General features: G+C 46.5%; 1 protein-coding gene across 1 annotated transcript in view; it reads right to left on the bottom strand.

The window, feature by feature from the left end:
• TOGARAM2 (TOG array regulator of axonemal microtubules 2) overlaps window positions 1-19546 on the bottom strand; it is a 31256-nt gene extending 11710 nt beyond the window's left edge. Inside the window, exons 1-15 of the mRNA XM_085307856.1 lie at window positions 19519-19546; window positions 18402-18536; window positions 17407-17700; window positions 16718-16938; window positions 15086-15261; window positions 13803-13849; window positions 11759-11949; window positions 10672-10831; window positions 9566-9730; window positions 8187-8322; window positions 6612-6717; window positions 4641-4876; window positions 3240-3398; window positions 2019-2136; window positions 945-1048 (exon numbers count right to left, since the gene is read on the bottom strand). Coding sequence (XP_085163982.1) covers window positions 945-1048; window positions 2019-2136; window positions 3240-3398; window positions 4641-4876; window positions 6612-6717; window positions 8187-8322; window positions 9566-9730; window positions 10672-10831; window positions 11759-11949; window positions 13803-13849; window positions 15086-15261; window positions 16718-16938; window positions 17407-17700; window positions 18402-18536; window positions 19519-19546 — 2276 coding nt within the window. The remainder of the gene's footprint in view (window positions 1-944; window positions 1049-2018; window positions 2137-3239; window positions 3399-4640; window positions 4877-6611; window positions 6718-8186; window positions 8323-9565; window positions 9731-10671; window positions 10832-11758; window positions 11950-13802; window positions 13850-15085; window positions 15262-16717; window positions 16939-17406; window positions 17701-18401; window positions 18537-19518) is intronic.
• Between the last annotated feature and the right edge of the window lie 323 nt (window positions 19547-19869).

Genomic DNA, 19869 nt, shown 5'->3' with positions numbered 1-19869 from the left:
CACATGAATGCCACTCAAAAAGATTAAGGGCATATCTGAAGAGATTCAAATGATGAGTAATAGAGATGCAAAAAAGCCAGGCATCCCATTAATGCTCTCACATTATTGCTTTTGTAGGGACTGATCTGATGTTTAGTGAACTCCGTGGAAACAATCCCCTTGGATCGATCCCCTCTGGCACAAGCACGGAAATATCCTAACCACACTAGAGGCATGTGGTCATCTTCCTGCCATCACTGAACACAGAGCTAAACAAACCTGCCCYATCAGAGGAAAGCAGGTACAAGTAACTCTCTCACTGGCCTGGGGAAGACTTGATCCCTATCTTGAATGCTGATCTGCACCATAACATAAAAATATGCTATTCATCAACCACCCAGTACTGGGTCTGTACAACATGAATAGTTACACAAAAAATCCACATTCAGATTGTTAGTCAACCAGAACTGCTCAGGAATTCTCTTGCTGATGCTTTGAAGGTCAGAAAGCAATGATTCATCAAGGCCAAAACACATGCATGGAAATGTGACATTTTTGAGAAAGGGTCCTCAGTTGTAGACTGGGACTTCCCATCAAAAAAACCCATCTAGCTAAGACTCCCCTCAGACAAAAAGACCCTGACTGCAATGACCATCCCAAGTCAAACAGCAGAGAAACATGACCCTTCTGTGGCCCCCATGACACTGCCTTGAGCTGTTCTCTCCAAGTTGCAGCTGTTAGTTGTTTCTTTTTGTCTCTTGATTTTTGTGGAAAACCCCCAGAGAACTTGTGTTCAGTCTAGTGCAGAATTAGGTTTTTATATATTTTTTTTTCATCTTACAAGGTTTTATGGGGCAAGAAAGCAATCTCTGGCACAGCTCAGCTGCACTAGAAAGATTTTACYGAGGAAGAGATCTGAAAAGCTTGTCACACGCTTTGTCAAATCTAACAGAAGTGTTCAGTACCCTTCATCAGAAGGCAAGGTGTCCTGGGATGTCGTCAAACTGCTGTTCCTAGATTCCCTGCGGCCTTTGGCAGATGGAGGTTCAGATATATGGTCTTCTATCCCCTAAATATGTATATATAAAATAACATGAATCTTTAAAAGATTAAATAGGAAATAATTCATTTAACACACAGTTGTAACTGGGATCACTGCTACCAGGAAAGGCTTAGGAAAACATTCCATAGCTTAGAGAGGGAGATGGACCAGAGATTCTGTGGTGGCTTCTGGAAATTTCATTTTCACCATTCTAACTCAGGCTGTAGGTGCTACAATGATGGGCAGCAGCATAAAAGCTGGAATGCATTAGTCTTAAGCACAAATGGAAACAACTGGACCTGATAGGGAACAAGCTTTCATGAAGGGAATAGCAGSAGAATTTTGGACCTGCTCGAGGTTGGACTGTTAATGTTCAGAGTTGATCTGGCTTTCACGCTCACTCTCCCTATTTCTACACAAAGTCCTGGTCCTTTCTAGAATATAAATGGAAAGAAATGAAAAACATAAATCACAATAATTTTCCACTGGCTGCTGAATTCAGTGCTCCTTCCAGCTCCATAGGGCACAGCAACACAGCAGTATTCCCAGAACACAGACAATACATGCACTAATAGTAATATAATTTGTGCATCTTCTGTATTTCTGGAAATTTTCTAGGCACTACTACTTCCTTCATCTCTTACAAAGACGTCGAACACCTTCAGAAGCACTATTCCCACTTCCTTGCTGGGGRTGAGGAGGAAGGTAGTGGGGACGGTTTTTTATGCATGAGGGTGAAATCATTTTCTCTTACTTTCCTTTCTGTTTGAGGCTGATATTCAAATAATAATACCCACTTTAYTCCTACTCATACTTGTTACTGGACTGCCTGCTGATAAAGTGACTAAGGATCAACAGTTCATTCCCATGAGCAAAACAACTCAGTGGAAGAAGAATGAGATACAGGAAGAGAAAGATTGAATACAYTTAATCGCTTTCTCATGCTAGCAATCTCAGTACTTGCATAAAGGAGACATTTCTCCTATTAAGGACTCACTTTCTGCTTAATTGTTGCCATAATATCTCGCAAGTCATGTGACGGGAGAGACTGTTTCAAATACACATCAAATTTCGGATGATTCATCAGTATGTTCAGCATCTTCCGTCCATAGAACCTAACACAAGGAAGAGAAATGAATGACCATTTTTCTTAACTAATCTTACTGTCTTCTTTGCCTATTCACGAGTCAAGGAAGAAAATGGTTAAAGGAATAAGCTGATATTTCATACCTGTCATGTGCAATACTTCCTAAGAACTTTTTAATCCATTCAGCAAAGAGATATTTACCTCCAGTTGGCACCACTACACAGTGCTGCCAGCTGAACACAGGAGGCACWGGAGGACACAGGGCAATTCAGCAGGACAATACAGTTTCACTCTCTGAAATCGTGTGCACATTTCTGTGGGATGGGGGGATCCTGTGGGATGAGCGAAATGCGTTTCCTGCCTTGCTGTCAGTGCTCATGTGCAGCGTCTTGCTGCAAATGCACAGTAATTCACCTTCCTTTCACAAGGGGAGAAACTAGAGCAAATCTGCTTATGCTTACTACTCTGTACTACAGGTATAGCAGTCAGTTGTTCATGTGTTCTTGCAATCTATTAATGAGGATTTAGAGCAACAATCAAAGCAAGCTGTTCCCTTAATGAAGCTTTCCTTTTGCTGAACACTGAAGTGCTCTGATGGTTGCACTGGGTTTTTTTGTTTGTTTGTTTGTTTAGACATGCTACCAAAATACAGCTCTTTGAGAGGAAACGTGGAAGTCATTCAGCGACAGACAGCAACATTATATAGTGGCTATAAAAAGGAAATGTGAATATCATAGGCAACAAACTGCAGAAGGGGGTTAGAAAACTGAATACACTGGTTGAAGATAACTGGATTTTTTCCAGGACAACGTTAACCATACCAGAAAAACTTGGAATCCTTTGATGGTGAACAGTGGCCAGTGCCAGCTTTGTATTGTACAGGTAAGACCAAAAGAAACTGTTCAGCTGACTGATCTGAATGAAGACTTGTTCATGTCACAGGAATTTGTCAGTTATCCCTTTTGCCAGACAGTCTCACTGTATATCAGTCTTTTCCCTAGACAGCATTACCCATGCTGGCGAGTAACTTCCTTAATATTTATTTTAGCTTCTACTTTTCTGCAGTTTTAGCATTTCTAGGCAGCCATCAAATAGGTTTCCATTTTCAGGAGGCAGCAGGAAGGTCGTTACCTYGTGTCCTGGTTGCAGTCCTGGGCAAGCTTCACCAGCGCCTGCACCAGCAGCTCGGTGCTCTCGCGGGAGCCCGACAGCAGCCTGTCGGCTCCGATCTGCTCCGTTACGGTCAGCAAGTGTTCAGCAGCGCACCTCCGGACAAGGGCGTTTCGGTGACTGCAAACAAGATTGCAAACACTCGGGCAGCGAGAAAGAGAGCGCGCACACAGAGGGACCGGCCCGGTCCTGGCCAGGCAGGGGCAACCTGCCGCCTCGCTGCAGCTCGAGCCAGCGGCAGACACTACTATCCCTTGACAAGCACAGGGCTGGCGTCTTACAGATGGGCCACCTGCAAGGGTGAGAGAGGGATTCAAGCACCCTGGACTATTGGACAACTCTCTCTCTTTCCTGAAGTTTCTGAGTCTGAGGAAGAGGGAAATGAAAGACAATTTGTGCCCGCTCGCATCAGAGGGCTTCCACCACACACACATACTGCTGCAGTAGGATTGGGACTTATTTCATCAATTTATCCCCAAATCTGCAGGCCCTTGAGAAGCTAGATGGGGGTAAAATAAAAAGTATGGAGGATGAAACTATAAAATGTCCAACAACGCAGAGAGGTCGTTCTTTGTGGCTTGGCAGCAGGTACGCATTTGAATGTTTTACCCTTTTCAAAAGCTGAGAAAAGGGCAGCAGTTATTTCAGCTAGACCGTCCTCTCCAGAAAAGAACAGCACCTATCTGAAACCATCAGCCATGGCACTATTATTTCAAGACAGCAGCTGCTTCAGGTAAACCTGTGGGAGTCTGTCTGTGAAGGTGCCTGTAACATGACTCGCCATCTCAAAGCTTAAGATTTGGTGTCAGTTTAAATAGAAAGTGATGCCCTAAGGACATGGTGTCAGACAGACTCCTCCCTGCAGGAGCTGCRCCTGCTGAGCAGCCACCCACCGCACCCAGCAGCTTCTCCCCTTGACACTCCATGTCTCAGCAATTAGCTTTCCTGTTTCTCAAGTTAAGGGCATAAGGATGATGCATGGTTTTTCCTGGGGCCTCTCATAGTTGGTGTTGTGCAATATCAAACAGGGGTGTTCTCTGCTGGAATTGCCATCGCCCCTGCTCCCGCAAAGCCACGGGGCTGTATTACCATGCTCCGCAGGGATTTTCACTTCCCCATCGCTCACCACACCTAGGCAGCAGTGTCTGACTGTGAGAACAAGCGGGCTGTAGCAGGGTGCAATTAGATGATATCAGAAAGGGAACAGGGATGATCAGAGATTTTCATCAACAAAGTCAAAGAGAATCTAGGGGAAAGGACTCTTCCCTCCAGCCATTCTCCTGCTTGTCCCTCTTCTCCCCTTCCTTTCYCCCTTCTCACACAATTTAAGCTGAAGGACATCCCTAAGAAAGAACCACGTACTTGACCCCACCAGCCATGAGAGCAGCCATTGCCCGTGTGGGAGTCACGCTCCCCACCATGATCCCGAGGGATCGATCAGCTGCTTTCTGAATGAATTCACTGGAGTCCCCTGCCTTCTGGAGCAAGGCCCGAGCAGTCTCCTCCACCTCCTGGTCCATGTGCTTCTTCATGGTCCTAAAGAGCTCTCCAAGAGTGCCAATTGCAAATCGAGACACCTTCGAGCGGAGGTTGTTCACCTGCAGAAGTCATGATAGAAAAACATAAGAATTATCTTGTAAAGAGTATCAGTTCTCCTGGAGAGAAGACTCAGGAGACCACAGGACTTTTTGCTGGGTCCAGGTTGAACGTAAGACCGCAGTAAGACCACAAGCACAGAAACACCCTTACTCTGATACCAACTTCTTCTCTGGTTTCAGGACCACTTACAATCCAATTTTAATATGATAGCAGGCCTGGGAAACATTCACATAAAGTGTTTTACTTAGTCCACAAGGTACACCGTTTTGATTTTATGCCATTTTATTGCGGGGCAGGGGAGAATCAAACAATGGCTAATTACAAACTGCAAAGGCACAATTCATAAAGACAAGGCAGGGGAAGGGTAGCGCTTTTCCCTTGTCCAAAAATGCAACACCAGCAGTCCGAGCACTCATCCAGGAAATGGGAAACATGGGTTCAAATCTGCTCTCAAACTAATTCACAGCAGCACTTGAATCCCGCTGTTCCATCCACCTAGGAGAACCTGAGCTGTTGGACTTAAGGATCTGCAAAATCCTGATCCTGGAGGATTGTACATAATTTCTRCTGCAATCAGTGGGGTTTTACAGAATTCAGTGCTACTCTGGAGTGATCCCTGCTTTCAGAGGACTATTCTGAAGAGTGGAAGAAATGAGCATCTGAGAGTCAAGCATTTCATTTGAAAGATATAATGAGAGACAGTTTTGTGCTTCCTTCTGCCTTACCTATGCTTTTTAATAAAAAGAGAACACTAAAGGCCAGAAGTGTTTGTGAAGACAAAATCTGAGACTAAAGTGAAATGAAAGCTGAACTATGCTTCTGCACAGGACAGCTTAGAACAAAGAGGAAGAAATTTCTTCAGAAATATAAAAATAATACAAGAATCAGATTAGCTAAACTGGAATGGCTTCTCTTATCTCTGATCTCTAAGCAGGAATATCTAAACAGAAAGGCTTGAAGAGCCCAACAACACCAGAAGCATTCAAGTATCTGACATCTTTAGCCATTGGATAGAAGACATAGATCTACCTCCATGGAAAATGAGCTAAGTCTTACTGTTTCCTGCAAGCAAAGGAAGATTTAAAATATTTGTCCAACACATGTAGTAAGAGTACAAGGCAGCTGGTTCAGGCCACAAAAAAGTGTCAGTTTGGAAATACAGCTGCATCTGAGGGTCTTAGGTTGAGCCCTCTCTGTTAACTGAGTAATGAGAAAGTAAGCTGGGAGGCTCCAAGCGTCCAGCAGCTGTACTGCAAAATCCCACCAGTGCAAGGAGACAGCACATCAACAGAAATGAAAAATCTACAGAAAGTGCAGAGAGGAAGGAGAAGAGAAATCAGGAAACCCTGGAAGATAAACACCTGCAGTCGGTCTCCAGGGACACTGAGGAAGTGCTAGTGAGTGCTGGAAGGCAGAAGCTTCAGGGTTTAATTGCAGCGTGGGCAGAGACTTGGACTGTTGCAAATTACCCGACAGGTTCCTCAGTTTCTGCATTTGAATACCGCATTATAATGACACGTAGCTCAAAGAGGAGACAGAGACAGATGCATTTGCAAATATAGTAACATATAGACAGATCATAGAGGTAGGTGACTTAGCTACTAGAGAAATGAGATCTGAAAATAGCAACGGAAGCAGACATGGAGCACGTGTGTAAATGCACAAGCACGTATCTACTCTATCTACACCCTGTGTACAAGGTACCCRGGACACAGTTAAATGCAACATTCCTACCTCTTTGGTAACTGCCAGAGAAACGTCATGAAGTCTGCAAAGAAGGATTTCTGAGTGGCAGATAGCCAGGCGTCTAATGCTGAAGAGCCCTTTCCCTTTCAGCTGCCTGAAAGGTAATTACCAAAAAGATTGATTTTTCTCACCACCCAAGAACGAGGCAGCACCTTTTGAAATGACCAGGGTGTCGGTTCAAACAAGGGAGGCACTTCTCACGCAGTACTTAATTAAATTGTGGAACTCGTTGCCACAGGATGCTGCGACGGTCAAAAGCATACATAAATCCRGAAGGTAATTAGATGGTTTCAGAGCGGATGGGTTAATTTGTGGCCATTAAACAACCTAGCCTTGCTGAAAGCCCTGGTACACACAGTCCCTGTGCTACTATTTCCCAGAAGCTCAGCGGCTGCRTCATATTTCCCTGTTTTTTGCACCTTGCCTGTATGCCATCTTCCAATATGGGTCAGTCTGGATATTTGCATGCTGCAATTCAGTCAAAAGAAGAAAAAAAGAAAAAAAAAACTACACAGAACAACAGAAAAAGCAGTATGTCCTAAAAGATCCCACACTTCCAGCAGTTTCTTTGTGAAGAATCTGAGCTGGATGAAGGTACAAGATTGATCCACTCTTTCCCCATGGCAGCTTCCCTGCTGGGAGCCCCAGAGGGCTGCAGGGCTGGGCTGGGGCCTCCTGGGTGCAACCAAGTGCATCCATGCCTGCACGGGCACTGCGCTGCAGGGGACGTGGGAAGGGGAGAGGGGCAAAGTAAAGCAGTTGCGCAAGGAGCTGCATCRCAGATGGTTTTGCACGGTTGCTCTGGCATGAACAGAGCCTCAGCAAGCACATGCTGACCCAGAAATCAGAAACAAGGCCAACAGCACCTGAAATTCATTGCTTCCTCCTGCCAGCATCTAATTTCAGCACACACTGTGGTTAAAAATGTGCCTTTGTTTAGCCCATATTAAACAACAAGGAGGAAAAAAGTTTAATTCTAGAAGTGCGAGGCTCCTAAAAGATTTTTTACTTTGAATTTTCTTCTGCCACGAGCCCGTCAGGAGGACGGACTAGTGGAGCAATTCTGCACCATGTCTCAGTCTGTATTGCAGAAATAGCAGCTCCCCGTGCGCACTGCTGCAACTGCGTGCGCAGGAGGTCCCTGCGGGCTGGGGCAGGAGGGCTCCTTCTCCTGCTGCTGCTGCCAGCAGCAAGACTCGATGTAACTTCTTACTCAATCCCACCCACGCCAGTATCCTGAGGCCCCAAAAATCTCTAAAACTGGAGATTGTTTCTATCCTGCCTCGTGTTTCTGGTTTCAATGGGCAAATCTTGTTGCATGATTTTCTCCCTTCCCTCATGTTTTCATCCGTAGCTACCCGGAGCAGAAGGTAAAACCAGCAAGGAGCACCGCTAGCCATGGGGCAACCCGGCACGCGTAGAAAGCCACCCTGGCGTCCACGCACCCCAATCGCCTCACGAGTCCCATTTCGGCCAGCCCGGGCTAGCAGCACGATGCCGCTTCGCCGGACCCACGTGCCGAAGGCGAGGGGGAAAGGGAGCGCGCGGGGAGCTTCCCCTTACCAGTCGCTGCTGCCGAGCCAGGCGAGCGCGTCGCCCAGCCCCTGCTCCGGCTCCAAGAAGGGTCTCGCTGCATCCCCGTCTTCGGGCTCCTCTCCCCACTCCGGGCAGCCCAGGGCGATGGCTGGCAGCGAGTTCGCTGCAGGAAGAGGGGTGATCGGCCGGGCACCGGTGCCTGCCCAGCACCCCGCAGCCTCCCGGGCACCCCGAGCTGGCCATGCCTCAGTTTCAATTTATTTCAAGTATTCTAGATAGCAGACAGCTGAGCACGCATTCATTTTAACATACTATAGGGATAGTAGTAGTTTATGGATTTCAGTTTTCCAAGCGTTATGAATATTTACTRTTTCAGAGTTACCCACCAGCTCTGTTTCAAAGATGCTGAAATGAAATTTATTTGTCATCAAATGTATTTGTTTACAAACTGTGCGGTGCCTAAGCTTTCTCCTGTGGAAAAACGCAATTTCTAGTCTAGATAGTTGTGACAAAAAAGCCTTCCAGATGTGAATTGAGGATGAAAATATGTAAATGTAGATGGAAATTGCTGGCAAATGCACTTGCTTGATGACAAACATACAAAGTATAAGAAAATTCAGAAAACGAATGTGCTTGTTATGAGACCTATTTTTCATCAGATGCACCATAGGTCAAAAATTGTCACATCTTGCGCTTAAAAACTCATTTTCTAAACTACAGACAAAAACACCTGAGTTGTCTCAAAGTATTGAGTCTAAATATTGCACAGAATCTAGATGAACTGGTACGGACTCTGTAGAGCTTTTATACTAGCTAGAGATTTTGTGTGTTCTACAAGATATGGAGGATATACGTAAAATCAGCAGTGCATTTTTCAAAAATGTGTAAATTGGGCCTAATTGTGATCTCACTGGTAATACATATGTATACATATAAATAGTTAAAAGGAGTGGAGAGCCACATCAGGCTAGTTCTAGTCGCTTTYGAAAAACAGCCCAGGACAGAGCAGTGTCACTAGAAGATACCATTCAAAGCGTCATTCCTAGCTCCATTTTTCTTAACTCACGATCTTCAGGATTGTAGCACAAGYGCAGGCTAGATGACTGCTTCCTACCCACGAGAGAGAGACCAGAGCCACTACGTGCGCTCCGTCTGCTGCCTGTTTCTTGCAGATGGCCGGCAGCGTGGGAGGCAGCCTCGCCTATAGGGYGCCTACCAATTTAGGCTGCTGAATTTAGGCTAGGTGACAGCAGAGGGACGAACTGCAGCTAGTTTACGTTGCATGAGACGTGACACAGCAGCCTGGAAGCCTTCAAACACCTCTGGGTGCGYTGTCACACCAAGCCACTGACCTTGGCGCAGCGGCAGCGCTGCCGGCGGGAGAGGAGGGCCGCCGCGCTGCTCACCTGAGGCATGGCGCGGGAAGCCGCCGTCCCGGCTGATGGTGGGGATGCTGGGCAGGGATGGCCTGTTGACCCGCTTCTTCAGTGAGGTGCCAACACCAGCTCTGCCCGCATTGCTCGTGCTGGACGAAACGGACACCGTYCCGTTGACGTGCAGTGGGCCAAAGCCTGCGGAGATTGGAAAGGACCCCTGAGTCCAGAGCGCTGGACAGGTCAGCTAAGGGCTTGGAAATGGTTGGAGGGATCTCGCTGGAGCTGGAGCAAAATCCCTCATTGCATTGGCCCAAACAGCTAACCTGGGGCAGCGATTGTGGAGTCCTTCCCCTAAGGGACGGGGGAGACCCAGCACCGCACTTCCTTTGCTTTCCTGTTTCAGAGGCCAGGGAGGAAAACTGCCTTTCTGAGGCTCACAGCTCTGCACTCCTCACTAGCACCTCGCAAAACAGCAGCAAGAAAAAGAACAGATAACCTTGTCCCGCACCCTCGGGCTGAGCRCTGACTTGCAGCTCCTTTGCTGCCGTGCTCGCGAAAGCGCGTGCCGCAGTACGGTCAGCGCCTGCCAGCCGCAGCTCGGTCAGGAAGCCGTGCGCTCGCGTGGGCAAGCGCCAGCGCTCGGTAAGGGCTCCGGTGCGGCTCTCCAGTGCGAGCTCCTCGGCGAGGCGGTGGGTGGGGGCAGCGTAAATTGTTGCAGCGCATGAGCAAGATCATCTTTWGTGTTTCAATCAGAAATATTTTAATTCAGTTCTTTCAGGTTGCAACCTGGTTAAAAAGCATTCCTTTGGACTCATCCTTTCACCTCTAGTGAAGCACAGTGTAGGCTGCACCCAAATACAGAGTTTGAAGCCCAGATGTAGTTGCCAAGGCAGATTTACCCAGTCCAAAAGACTTGGTAGGAAAAAGGGGCAAAAGAGCATCTATATTCTGCCGCTGACTCACTGTGGGCCATGATCAAGACRCTTCATGCCTCTGAATTTTTATTTGTTCTAGCTTCCATTCAGGTCTGTGCAATGCAAGTGTAACAGCCTTCGAGTTCAGTTTCATAGACATTTGCACACTATGCAAGGGGTAAACAAGTGAACAAAAGACCCATAACTATGACAACTGCTTACCTTCTTCATCAGCACCTGCAGGGTCAGCACTCTGCATATGGAGCTGCAAGGGCTTCTCCTTTTCTCTCTCTCTCTCCYTCTCTCTACGCAAAAGCTCCATCTCTCTCATTTGCTTCTGGCGCATTTTCTCCTGAGCTGACTTGGATATGGTAACATGGATCTAGTCACAAAAGAAACACAGCATGGAGTATAAAATGACTATACATGACACCTAGGCAGGAATACAGTGACAGAGTATCATGGCCTTTAATGYATTTCCATATATGCTCCAATGGCTTCAGAAGCAATTCCTCCTTTTTCTCTCYTCCGCATACAGCTACACCCAATGGTGTGTACCACATCATTTCTATACCCGACCACTGCTACAAGATACTCTTTCTCAAGCCACATCATGAAGCCCTGCTCACATCAAGCGGCCCGTGGGAGTGCTCCARGAGGTATCAAGAGTTCCCACTACCAGGGACCTGTCAATAGGTCAGGGCAGGAGAGTAAAAACCGTCTGCCAGTGTAGACAACCAGCAATGAAAGGTAATCTGCTGTTTCCTAGCTATGGTAAACGCTTACAGTCAGTAACTGCAGCTGCTTCTCACTTCSCTGTTGCTGAAGGACTCAGCTACTCTCAGAGAAGATGCATGAGTCCAGAAGAGGGGTCACATGAACAGCAAGTTTGAGAAACATTGGTTCAAATGAATAGAAAAAGAGCGTTACAGGGTTGTAAGATACATCAAGAAAAGTAAGCAAGGAAAAGCAAGCTCTCCTGCATTATTTGGCAGCCTTGCTTATGCTCTACGTTATAATCTTTGCTTCTGCCTCCCAAGCAYGCACTTTGCAAGTGCTCACTGATGCACAGCTTGCTTTGCCATTTGAATCTGTTATAAATTCGCCTCTGCACAGAGTGCTTCTTGCTTACTCTTAGTGCCATCTCCAAACCAACGGTTTCTGCACAGTGAAAACACACAGGCAATTACTCTTTAACTATAAAAGTGTCCCCCACAAGAGGAAAATGATAATTTCATTGACATTTTATGCTAAATCCTGAACAACGACTGAAGAGCAAGTGCCCTCTCCCACAGTTCTTAACCCTCACCCGTCCATTGCTCTCCTTCCAGTCGTCATCCCTCAGGAGGCGAGGGCTCGCTAGATGGTCCGTCCCCACGACCCTGCTGACGGGGAGGCTGGTGCATGGCAATAGAGATTCAGACAAGTGGTCAGCAGACTTCACACCCCCAGCGATRCGATGGTGGGGAACAGGTAGGACAGGTTCCAGCGTCCTGAGCTCTGGGGAGGTAAGAACATATATTTCCTATGAGAATGGAGAGTAATGTATAGCAYCTCCAGACGGGTGAGATCCTACCATATGACACCAGCCACAGAAAGGGCATCGCTCTTTCGGCCATCAAATCCAAGTCTACTGAACGATAAAGGCCTTGATCGTCAACTCCCCATGAGTTGCTATGTCTGCTAAAGAATAGCGGTGGGATAAGGAATCCCCTTGTCAAAAAATTGTTCCCATCTATTCTAATTTTAGTAAACATCCTCTTTTTCCTACTTTCTAGGGTATCTCCTGTTTTTTGATAGCTACAAGCCTTTGTTGAGGTAGGAATAAGTGTGTCCTCTTCTCTGCTGCACTAYTAAAGGGACATTTGAAGCTTGGGGTTGCTAGAACTTTATCAAAAGCAGAATTTTGTTCTCAAAGCTGGATTTCATTCTCCTTGAACAGATTCATTACAAATTGTAGCAGATCAGCCCACTTTCTGGGCACTCTCACTAACGGCTGATTTTCTTAATGAGAATAGCACAGTGCAGCTCATTCTGAATTACTCTTCAACAGAGCAATCAAAACTTAGAGAAATAATCATTTCATGCATGGTTTCACAGATGATAAAATCATGAGATAGCCAAGCAGTGAAAAAAAAAAAAAAAAGGAATAACTTTTTTAAATTAGGATTTTTTTTTTCCTACTTAATGGTCAGGTTGATGAGAGAGAGAGAAAAAAAAAGATAGTTTAACTGCGTAGTTAGTTGCTAGTTTGGAAAATATCCAGTAAAAATGCCACCTTACTTACTCAGCAATTCTTCTCCCTAGTTCCCTAGTTATATTCAGCATCTTAGCTGYGTATCAGCAATAAAGTAACCATCACTGGAAGTATATGCTCATTATTTGGCAGAGCTAGCACTGAGCTGAGACACCRGTGGGTCTTATCCTTTTTTCTGCATCAGCAGAATTATTTGTTAAATTCTCACCTGTCCCAGAGATGTCAAAGGGACAGCAAAGGTGTCATCGAAGTTTTCAGCTTGACAGTATTAGGCAATACAGACTGATGCTCTGTTTTGTCTAGTACAACTTCTATTCCTAGTGATGATGCAAGAAAAAAAAGCCACCAGGCATCTCACAGCCCTGCCTGAATTTGCAAGGCTGACATTTGCAGACAGATTAGGGAGAAGATATTTATAATAATAAACTTAGCATATGTGATCTAAGGTAACTGCAATATAAAAAGGAAGCCTCAGTTTATTACTCATCATTTAATTTAGACCTGTATTTTAAGAGGATGGAAAGCTCCATTCAGATGACTGCTCCAGAAATGAGATACTTATTTAAATTTCTTTATTTGTAAATGGAAATGTCATATGTACTTCCTATCACATAAGGTTTCACCATTTCTCCCAGTGTAAAAATAAGCAACATTCATGAATGTACTCCAAGTGTCAGAAGGGTTTGGTTCAGGATCAGACTGCCCTGAGTGAAGGTTTCCTTCAAGTGTAGGAGGAGCAAGCAGCAGCATTTCTTATTTCACGTGAAATGCCTCATTTATCTTCAATTTTTGTGACATTAGGAGGTAATCGCAGAGAGACAAGATATACAAGCACAGTGAAAAGCACAAACTGAAAGACTTGGAGGAAGAACTGCTTCTATGGTGCATTTTGGGGCTCGAGGCGACCCTCTTGGCTTCGCATGCTGGACTCATTTCCACCTGAAACACCAAAGCACATTTCCCCGAGGACTGGGTAGCTGTCCAAGTGCCTCAACAAATTGCAAAAGGGAGTAGGAAGATTTTCTGACCTCAGCAGTGCTGTCCACCACCTAGGATGTCTTTATTCATTTTTAGGACAAACATGCCCTGTACCTACCCAGAGGCTTAAGGGTCCTCTCCTCAGCTCTGCTGCCTGATCTTGGCCTTAAGAAAATAGAAGAGAAAAGAACATGAGAAGATATGAAGAGAAGTGGTGTAATTTTAACGGAGGAGGGCTTCCTTAGCAAGGTCACCCTGATGAAGAAGCAAATGTAACTCATAAAATCAACAAAAAGCCCACTGCTAGCTGTTAAATTTTTGGTTTGTAGAGTCACACAAGGAGCTAACCTGGCTCCAACTGAAACATGTGTCAAATTCTTCAATCTGGACTTCAAATACCCAATTCTGCTGCCTGGCTGCTGAGCTACATGGCTCTCACTTTACATACAGCCTTTCTGAATCAACAAGGGATGGCAAGCTTTACCTGGAGCCACTGCCCTCAACACACTCTCGCACCACTGTAGAAGTCTAACTTTGCCTGATCATGACTTAAACTGATGACAGTATATTATTGCAAATGGCGATACCACCATTCTCTCCTGAGATTAAGATTACACCTTCCTGCTTTTTTATTTTTCTGATGTGGATGGTGGGAAAGAAGTCCAGCCTAACTGGCAGGTAAGTATTTTCAGATTTTGAAAATACTTACCTATGGCACTTCAAAAGCCATGCTGATGCCTTTAAACTGGAACAATATTTCTATGACTTATGATTTACTATTATAGCTGGCATAAGGCTGACAGCTAGATTTCCCCATGCAGGTACAAATGAATATCTTTCCATCCCCAAAGAGTGTCAGTCATATAACTGCTCTCCAGCTCCTTGTCACTACGATCTTGAAACCTTATGTAAATATTAAGGCTCTCTGAGTCTCTGAGAGATAGATGTGTATCTGTGCTCTCATTCCTCAGCAAAGGCCCAGCCACGGAAGAGTTTTATGATTGACACTTACAGAAACAGCACCTGAATTTGGTAGACAGATTTACAATTGCTATATTAGCCCTAAGATTCTTGTAGGTGCAGCTATTTGTAGTCAAAGTTCACACACAAAATCAAAAGCCGCATTCAGGTAAATATAATACAATCTTGGTGTTGCCTAAGGAGCAACAGAAAGATTACAGAGCAAACCAGTATCAGAGTCCAGATGAGGACCTATGAGTGTTGACTCTCTGCTCTTCAAGCTCATCATGTTAGTTTTGACATCAAGTTGGATCACCTTAGACACACAATCTGGCCAACACACACAAGTTTGCAGAAATGTATTGGAGAACTGACTGGAAAACAACCTTGTGAGACAAGCGAGTTGAGTATTGTCCTGGGGAGAAGGTCTCCCTGGCTTACCTCTCCTGCAGCGGCTCTTGCGGAAGTGGCTGTGGACAGTCCACGGGAGGCCCCGCAGCGCTGCCAGGGTCTCTATCTGGTGCGCTCACCACCTTGGTGATGGGGGGGACCACAGCCACYCCTCGCAGCTTCCTCGTCTCCTCCTCCTCGCTGCAACGCCAGGGCTGCAGGCGAGCCTGGAAACAGGAAAACCTAGCGGTTGGGCTGCATGCCACCATCCCCCCTTGCTGCTCGGGCAGGCCAGTCCAGCAGCACGTGGGCTGGGGGCTCAGCTGGCACCACCACAGCCAGAGGGGAACATCTGGTGGCAACGGCATGTGCCAGAAGCAAAGGGGATGCTGCTGCCTCTGTTAGCCTTTCTACTGGTACCAGCAGGGATTTAGATCACCATCCCCTTATTGTCCCTCAAGCACCTACCAGCCATTGCTCAACTCTAGCTAAGTCCCCACAAAGTCATTTTGTGCCCTGTCAAAACTTGCTTTGCTCAAGTCCATAATTTTGTTCTGTTGTTGCCCTTCCTACAGTCCCCCTTCAGCCTCTTAGCCCAGACGTTCACGTGTTTTCTGGATCCCAGGTGCTCTCCAGCTCCCACACAGTTTGTTATTGCTGGCTCACTGTCATTTTTTAAGTTCAGCAGAGCTCCCTCCTCTGCCACGCTGTGTAGCAGCTCTCTGCCTGCTGGAATTAGTTTGTCTGGAAAGGCTATGGCTACAAACGGGGACAGATGGAGCAGGGCCTGCAGGCACATACCTCTCCTTAGTATCTTCTTGTTTTCTTCCTGGCCAAAGAAACAAACCAGGACCTGTTTAAGCTACAGTAAAACCAATAGAGATAATATCAGGGATACATTTGGCCCTGTATCTGCAAGGCTGAAATAAAGCGCACTGACTTGTTACTGGTTCTTCTGTTTACAAAAGCTGTTACTTGTCACCCTCCTCCTGCCTACCACGGCAAAATCAAAACAGCTGCAACTCCTGTCGCTCCTGCAAAGCCATACAAGAGCGCWAGGGCTGGGCTCCATTCCCTACGGCCAGAATTGCTTGTTCCAGTTGCTTACTCCTGTGCAGACCCATGGAAGGAGACAAAGCTGCTTGGGGGCCACTATAGAAACAGCATTAGAGGTAATGGTGTACAAGGACTCAGCTGTACTCCAAATCGCTGGTGGAGTTCACAGGGCAGCCCATCCAGCTAACACCTTTTTACATCTAAACCAGAGTTGATGCAAAAACCACTGAGACACTGGTGTGCCTGTAACAACAACTACGTTCACAGCACAGAGAATTGACAAATAGGTTTATTTTACTAATTCTAGTGGTACATACTTGGCCAGGTTAGATATGTTTTGACTGGTTGCTCATGTTTTCTCCGTCATAAAACACAGCAGGAGCCACTAGAGAGCGCAGAAACTGTTTAAAGAGCAATTGTCCTATTCCTCTACACTGGGGACATGAAGTCTAGAGTATGCACACCATAAACCTGGAGCTCAGCGTCTGGCTGAGCTCTTCCTTGGGCCAGTTGCTTCCCTGGACTTGCACATGAAGAAGGACCATCTGGGAGCTCCGCCTATGTACAATTAGCAGAAGAGCCACCAAGCTTGGTTTGGCCAGGTTTGATTACTTTGCACCCTTTTACCTCTAACATCAACCCCTCGTGGCTCTTGTCGTTGCCTCCGCCATCTGTGCTGTTCTCACAGTCCTTAGGCTCTCCGTTGCTCACCTCGCCAGTCTCAGAGGACAGAGGGCCATGCTGGATGGGTGGCATGGGCTTGGACATTACCAGGAGCCTCTGGGAAGCTGACCTGGAAACAGCTGGCTTCAAGGCAAGCCCCACAGGGTCACTGCTGTCCAAGAGGCCTGCAAAGTGGAGACACGAAGTGTGAGAGAGGCAACGTTTCAGATCCAAAACACCTGAAGCTGGACTCTACAAGGGCAGATTTATTGGAAATTCGTAAATAGCTGCGCTATTGCCAGCATTAGCAGCCCAGGGACTCACAGGACCCATTTCCACAGAGCCACCAGCGGCTCTCTGGGCTCCTGTCAAACATCGGGGAGCCCCACACATCTGCCCTTACTGGAATTAAGTCACATGCACATACACCCGCACATTCCTCTCCCTGCCCCACAGACCAGCTGTAGGGTTGTGCAGGGGGCTGAGAACAGGGAAGGTTATTACAGGGGGGCACATGCAGAGGAGAAACAAACAGCAAAAGCAGTGGCTCAGAAAATGCAATCATAGAGGTGGTTCACTCTTCACCAGGAAGATGCTCTCTAGGCTGGAGAAGACTCTGCTTCCCACAGGAGAGTGGGCAGGCTCAGTGTTACCTCTCTGCAGCTCTAACAGGCCCTCAGACATCCTTCTCTTCTTCAGCTTGTCCTTGATCTGAGCAGTTTCCATGGCGGCGCTGCTCACCTCCCTTTCTCTGGGTTCCTGTTTCAAGGCTGGGCTAGGAAGCTGCGAGAGGTCACCTCTGGCCCTGGTGTCAAGATTTTGCAGGCTACTCTTGCTGTCTTGGCCCTCCAGAGGAGAAATGGCCCTGGGATATGGAGGCCTCCAATCTCCACCCCATAGACATGGCTGCTGCTTCACCTGGGTATTTAATACAGGCTGAAGAGAAGCTGCAGACCAGGTAACAGGAATAAACTGAGTTAGTCAACTTCACTTCTTTACAATCAATCCATCTGAAGAGTTTGAGGCAATAATTTTTTATCACTGAGAAGAATGGTTTGTTTTTATTTTTTCATAAAACTAGCATCAGTTTAATTCTTATGAACATTAGTGAGCTAGCAAGCCAGGAGATGGAGGTCAAGATCCCCTCTGGTTAGAGGGGAGAAATGATCACCATCTTCAGCCTTGGCTTCTGTAAACACTGCCAGTAAAATCCAAATAGCGCTATTGGTATTTATGCAAAGCAGAATGGATTTCTGGCCACAAGAACTATAGCTGGCAGAGAATTAGCCTTACCGATGCTGGTGGCTGTGAATAGCTCTCTGAAAACATCAGCTCAGCCCTTAGCAGGAGTCAAGGGAGCAAGATACAGGAAGGATTTCAAATCGTAACAGGCTGGCAGGAGTARTCATTTGGCTACTGCTGTGCTCTCGTAACCACAGGATAAAACATGAGAAACTTGGAGTAGATAAACATAATGCCAAGTGTGCTGCTGGAGGAGCGCAAGATCATCTGCGGCTCTCCATCAGCAGCCAACTCTGACATAGAGGCAGTACGTGAGGACTGACCTCCAAKGACCACTTCTCCTTCCAAACAGACTTTCCTTTCAGCTAAGGCCACCATTGCATACTCAACCCCTTTCYGCCCTCACCTTCGTCTGCTGTGGTCCATCTGCTACCACAAAGCTGCAAGTTGGAATCGATGCTTCCTCCCCGTAGCGCTCGGCGTCTGGATTTGACTTCGGGGATGCTCCCACAGTAGACAGCAACGGGGGCACGGCACTTAGCTTTAATATAAGGACAATACAAAAGACCTGAATTTATAGTATTTGAGAAGGAGAGAAAAAAAAACAGCAAAAAAAACGAACAAACACCCCTTTGCCATGTTAGTCTCTAACATACCAGGACAAACCTACAGTCCTGGCCTCTACGAAGGCCTCAGTGCCTTCAGGCCARGCTGTCTAGTGAGGGATTATGTTTCAGTCTTTTGACAACTGCATATTCTGCAAAAATAGATAAGTTTTGCTAGTTTCCAGTATTTCTTTCTTCTCCTTTCTAATGGTAGATAACCCAYAATTGTCTCTAGAGTTTGACCATGTCTAACATTTATCTGCTTCCCAAAACTAGCTCAAAAGTTCTATCTTTTCTGTAGTTCCCACCCAAGTTTGTTGGTTGTTTTTTTATTTCTCTCCACAAGAAGCTATTAAGACACAACAATTAATCACCAGGTGTGAAGAGAACTCTGCATTAGATGTCCCCAATATTTAGACAAGGTAATCGAGTAAGCCTACTGTTGGAGGCAAAATGTTTATCCAAACTTTCTACTTTGCTCTGTATCACTATTTCTAGATTTTATTCCCCCCTTTTTTTTTTCCTTTACTGCAGAGATGCCTAAAGCAGCATAAATTTGGCCAGTCTCAGAAAATCTCTGATTTTGGATAGCGCTGGAAGTTCAAAATTACATACAGCATGTTTTCCCATCCCTTACCCAGGCCAACATCTTCCCTACGACGCAGGCTCTCGCTCCCTTGGAGCAAAGCATAGCCACCTGGCAGCGCAGCCGTCGTCTCCGAGGCCAGGTGATGAGCACCATGAGCACAGCTCTCTGCAAGCTCTCTGCTTCCCCGAGCCGGGCAGCAGTCCCAGCGCCAGGTGCTGCCGCTCTGGGCTAATATCCTCTGGGCAAAAAGGTTGCAGAAGTGGGATTGCAATAAGCCCCGACCACAGCACTAATGGTGAAGGGCTCTCCAGTCTGATGCGGACCATTACCTGCTGCAAAATCATCRTGTGTCGCCATACGCGGGGACATTCGAGCCCTCTCCAGCTGGGAGGCTACCTGACACAGTGCCGGTCACTGGCCCTGACTCAGCCGCTGGTGGATTCCCCCGCCACATTGGATGCCTGCATGGAAAAACAAGATTGCTAGCAGAGGTGACAGCTACTGCTCCCTGGCATCTTGTTCCTGCCTGCGGGAGTCATGTGGAACATAAGATGAAACCACTGAAGTCAGGTGGTGTTTAAAACCAATAGCRTAAAAATATATTCAAAAAATAAGTTTTGCCCACGCTGGCAAATTCCTAGCCAGGATGCCCAAATGTTGCTGGGAGGCCATCACCAGCA

The sequence above is a fragment of the Rhea americana genome, unplaced genomic scaffold (assembly GCF_003343005.1).
Source record: "Rhea americana isolate MKP2758 unplaced genomic scaffold, rheAme1 scaffold_265, whole genome shotgun sequence".
Lineage (NCBI taxonomy): Eukaryota > Metazoa > Chordata > Aves > Rheiformes > Rheidae > Rhea > Rhea americana.
This window is presented reverse-complemented; position numbering and strand designations above follow the sequence as displayed.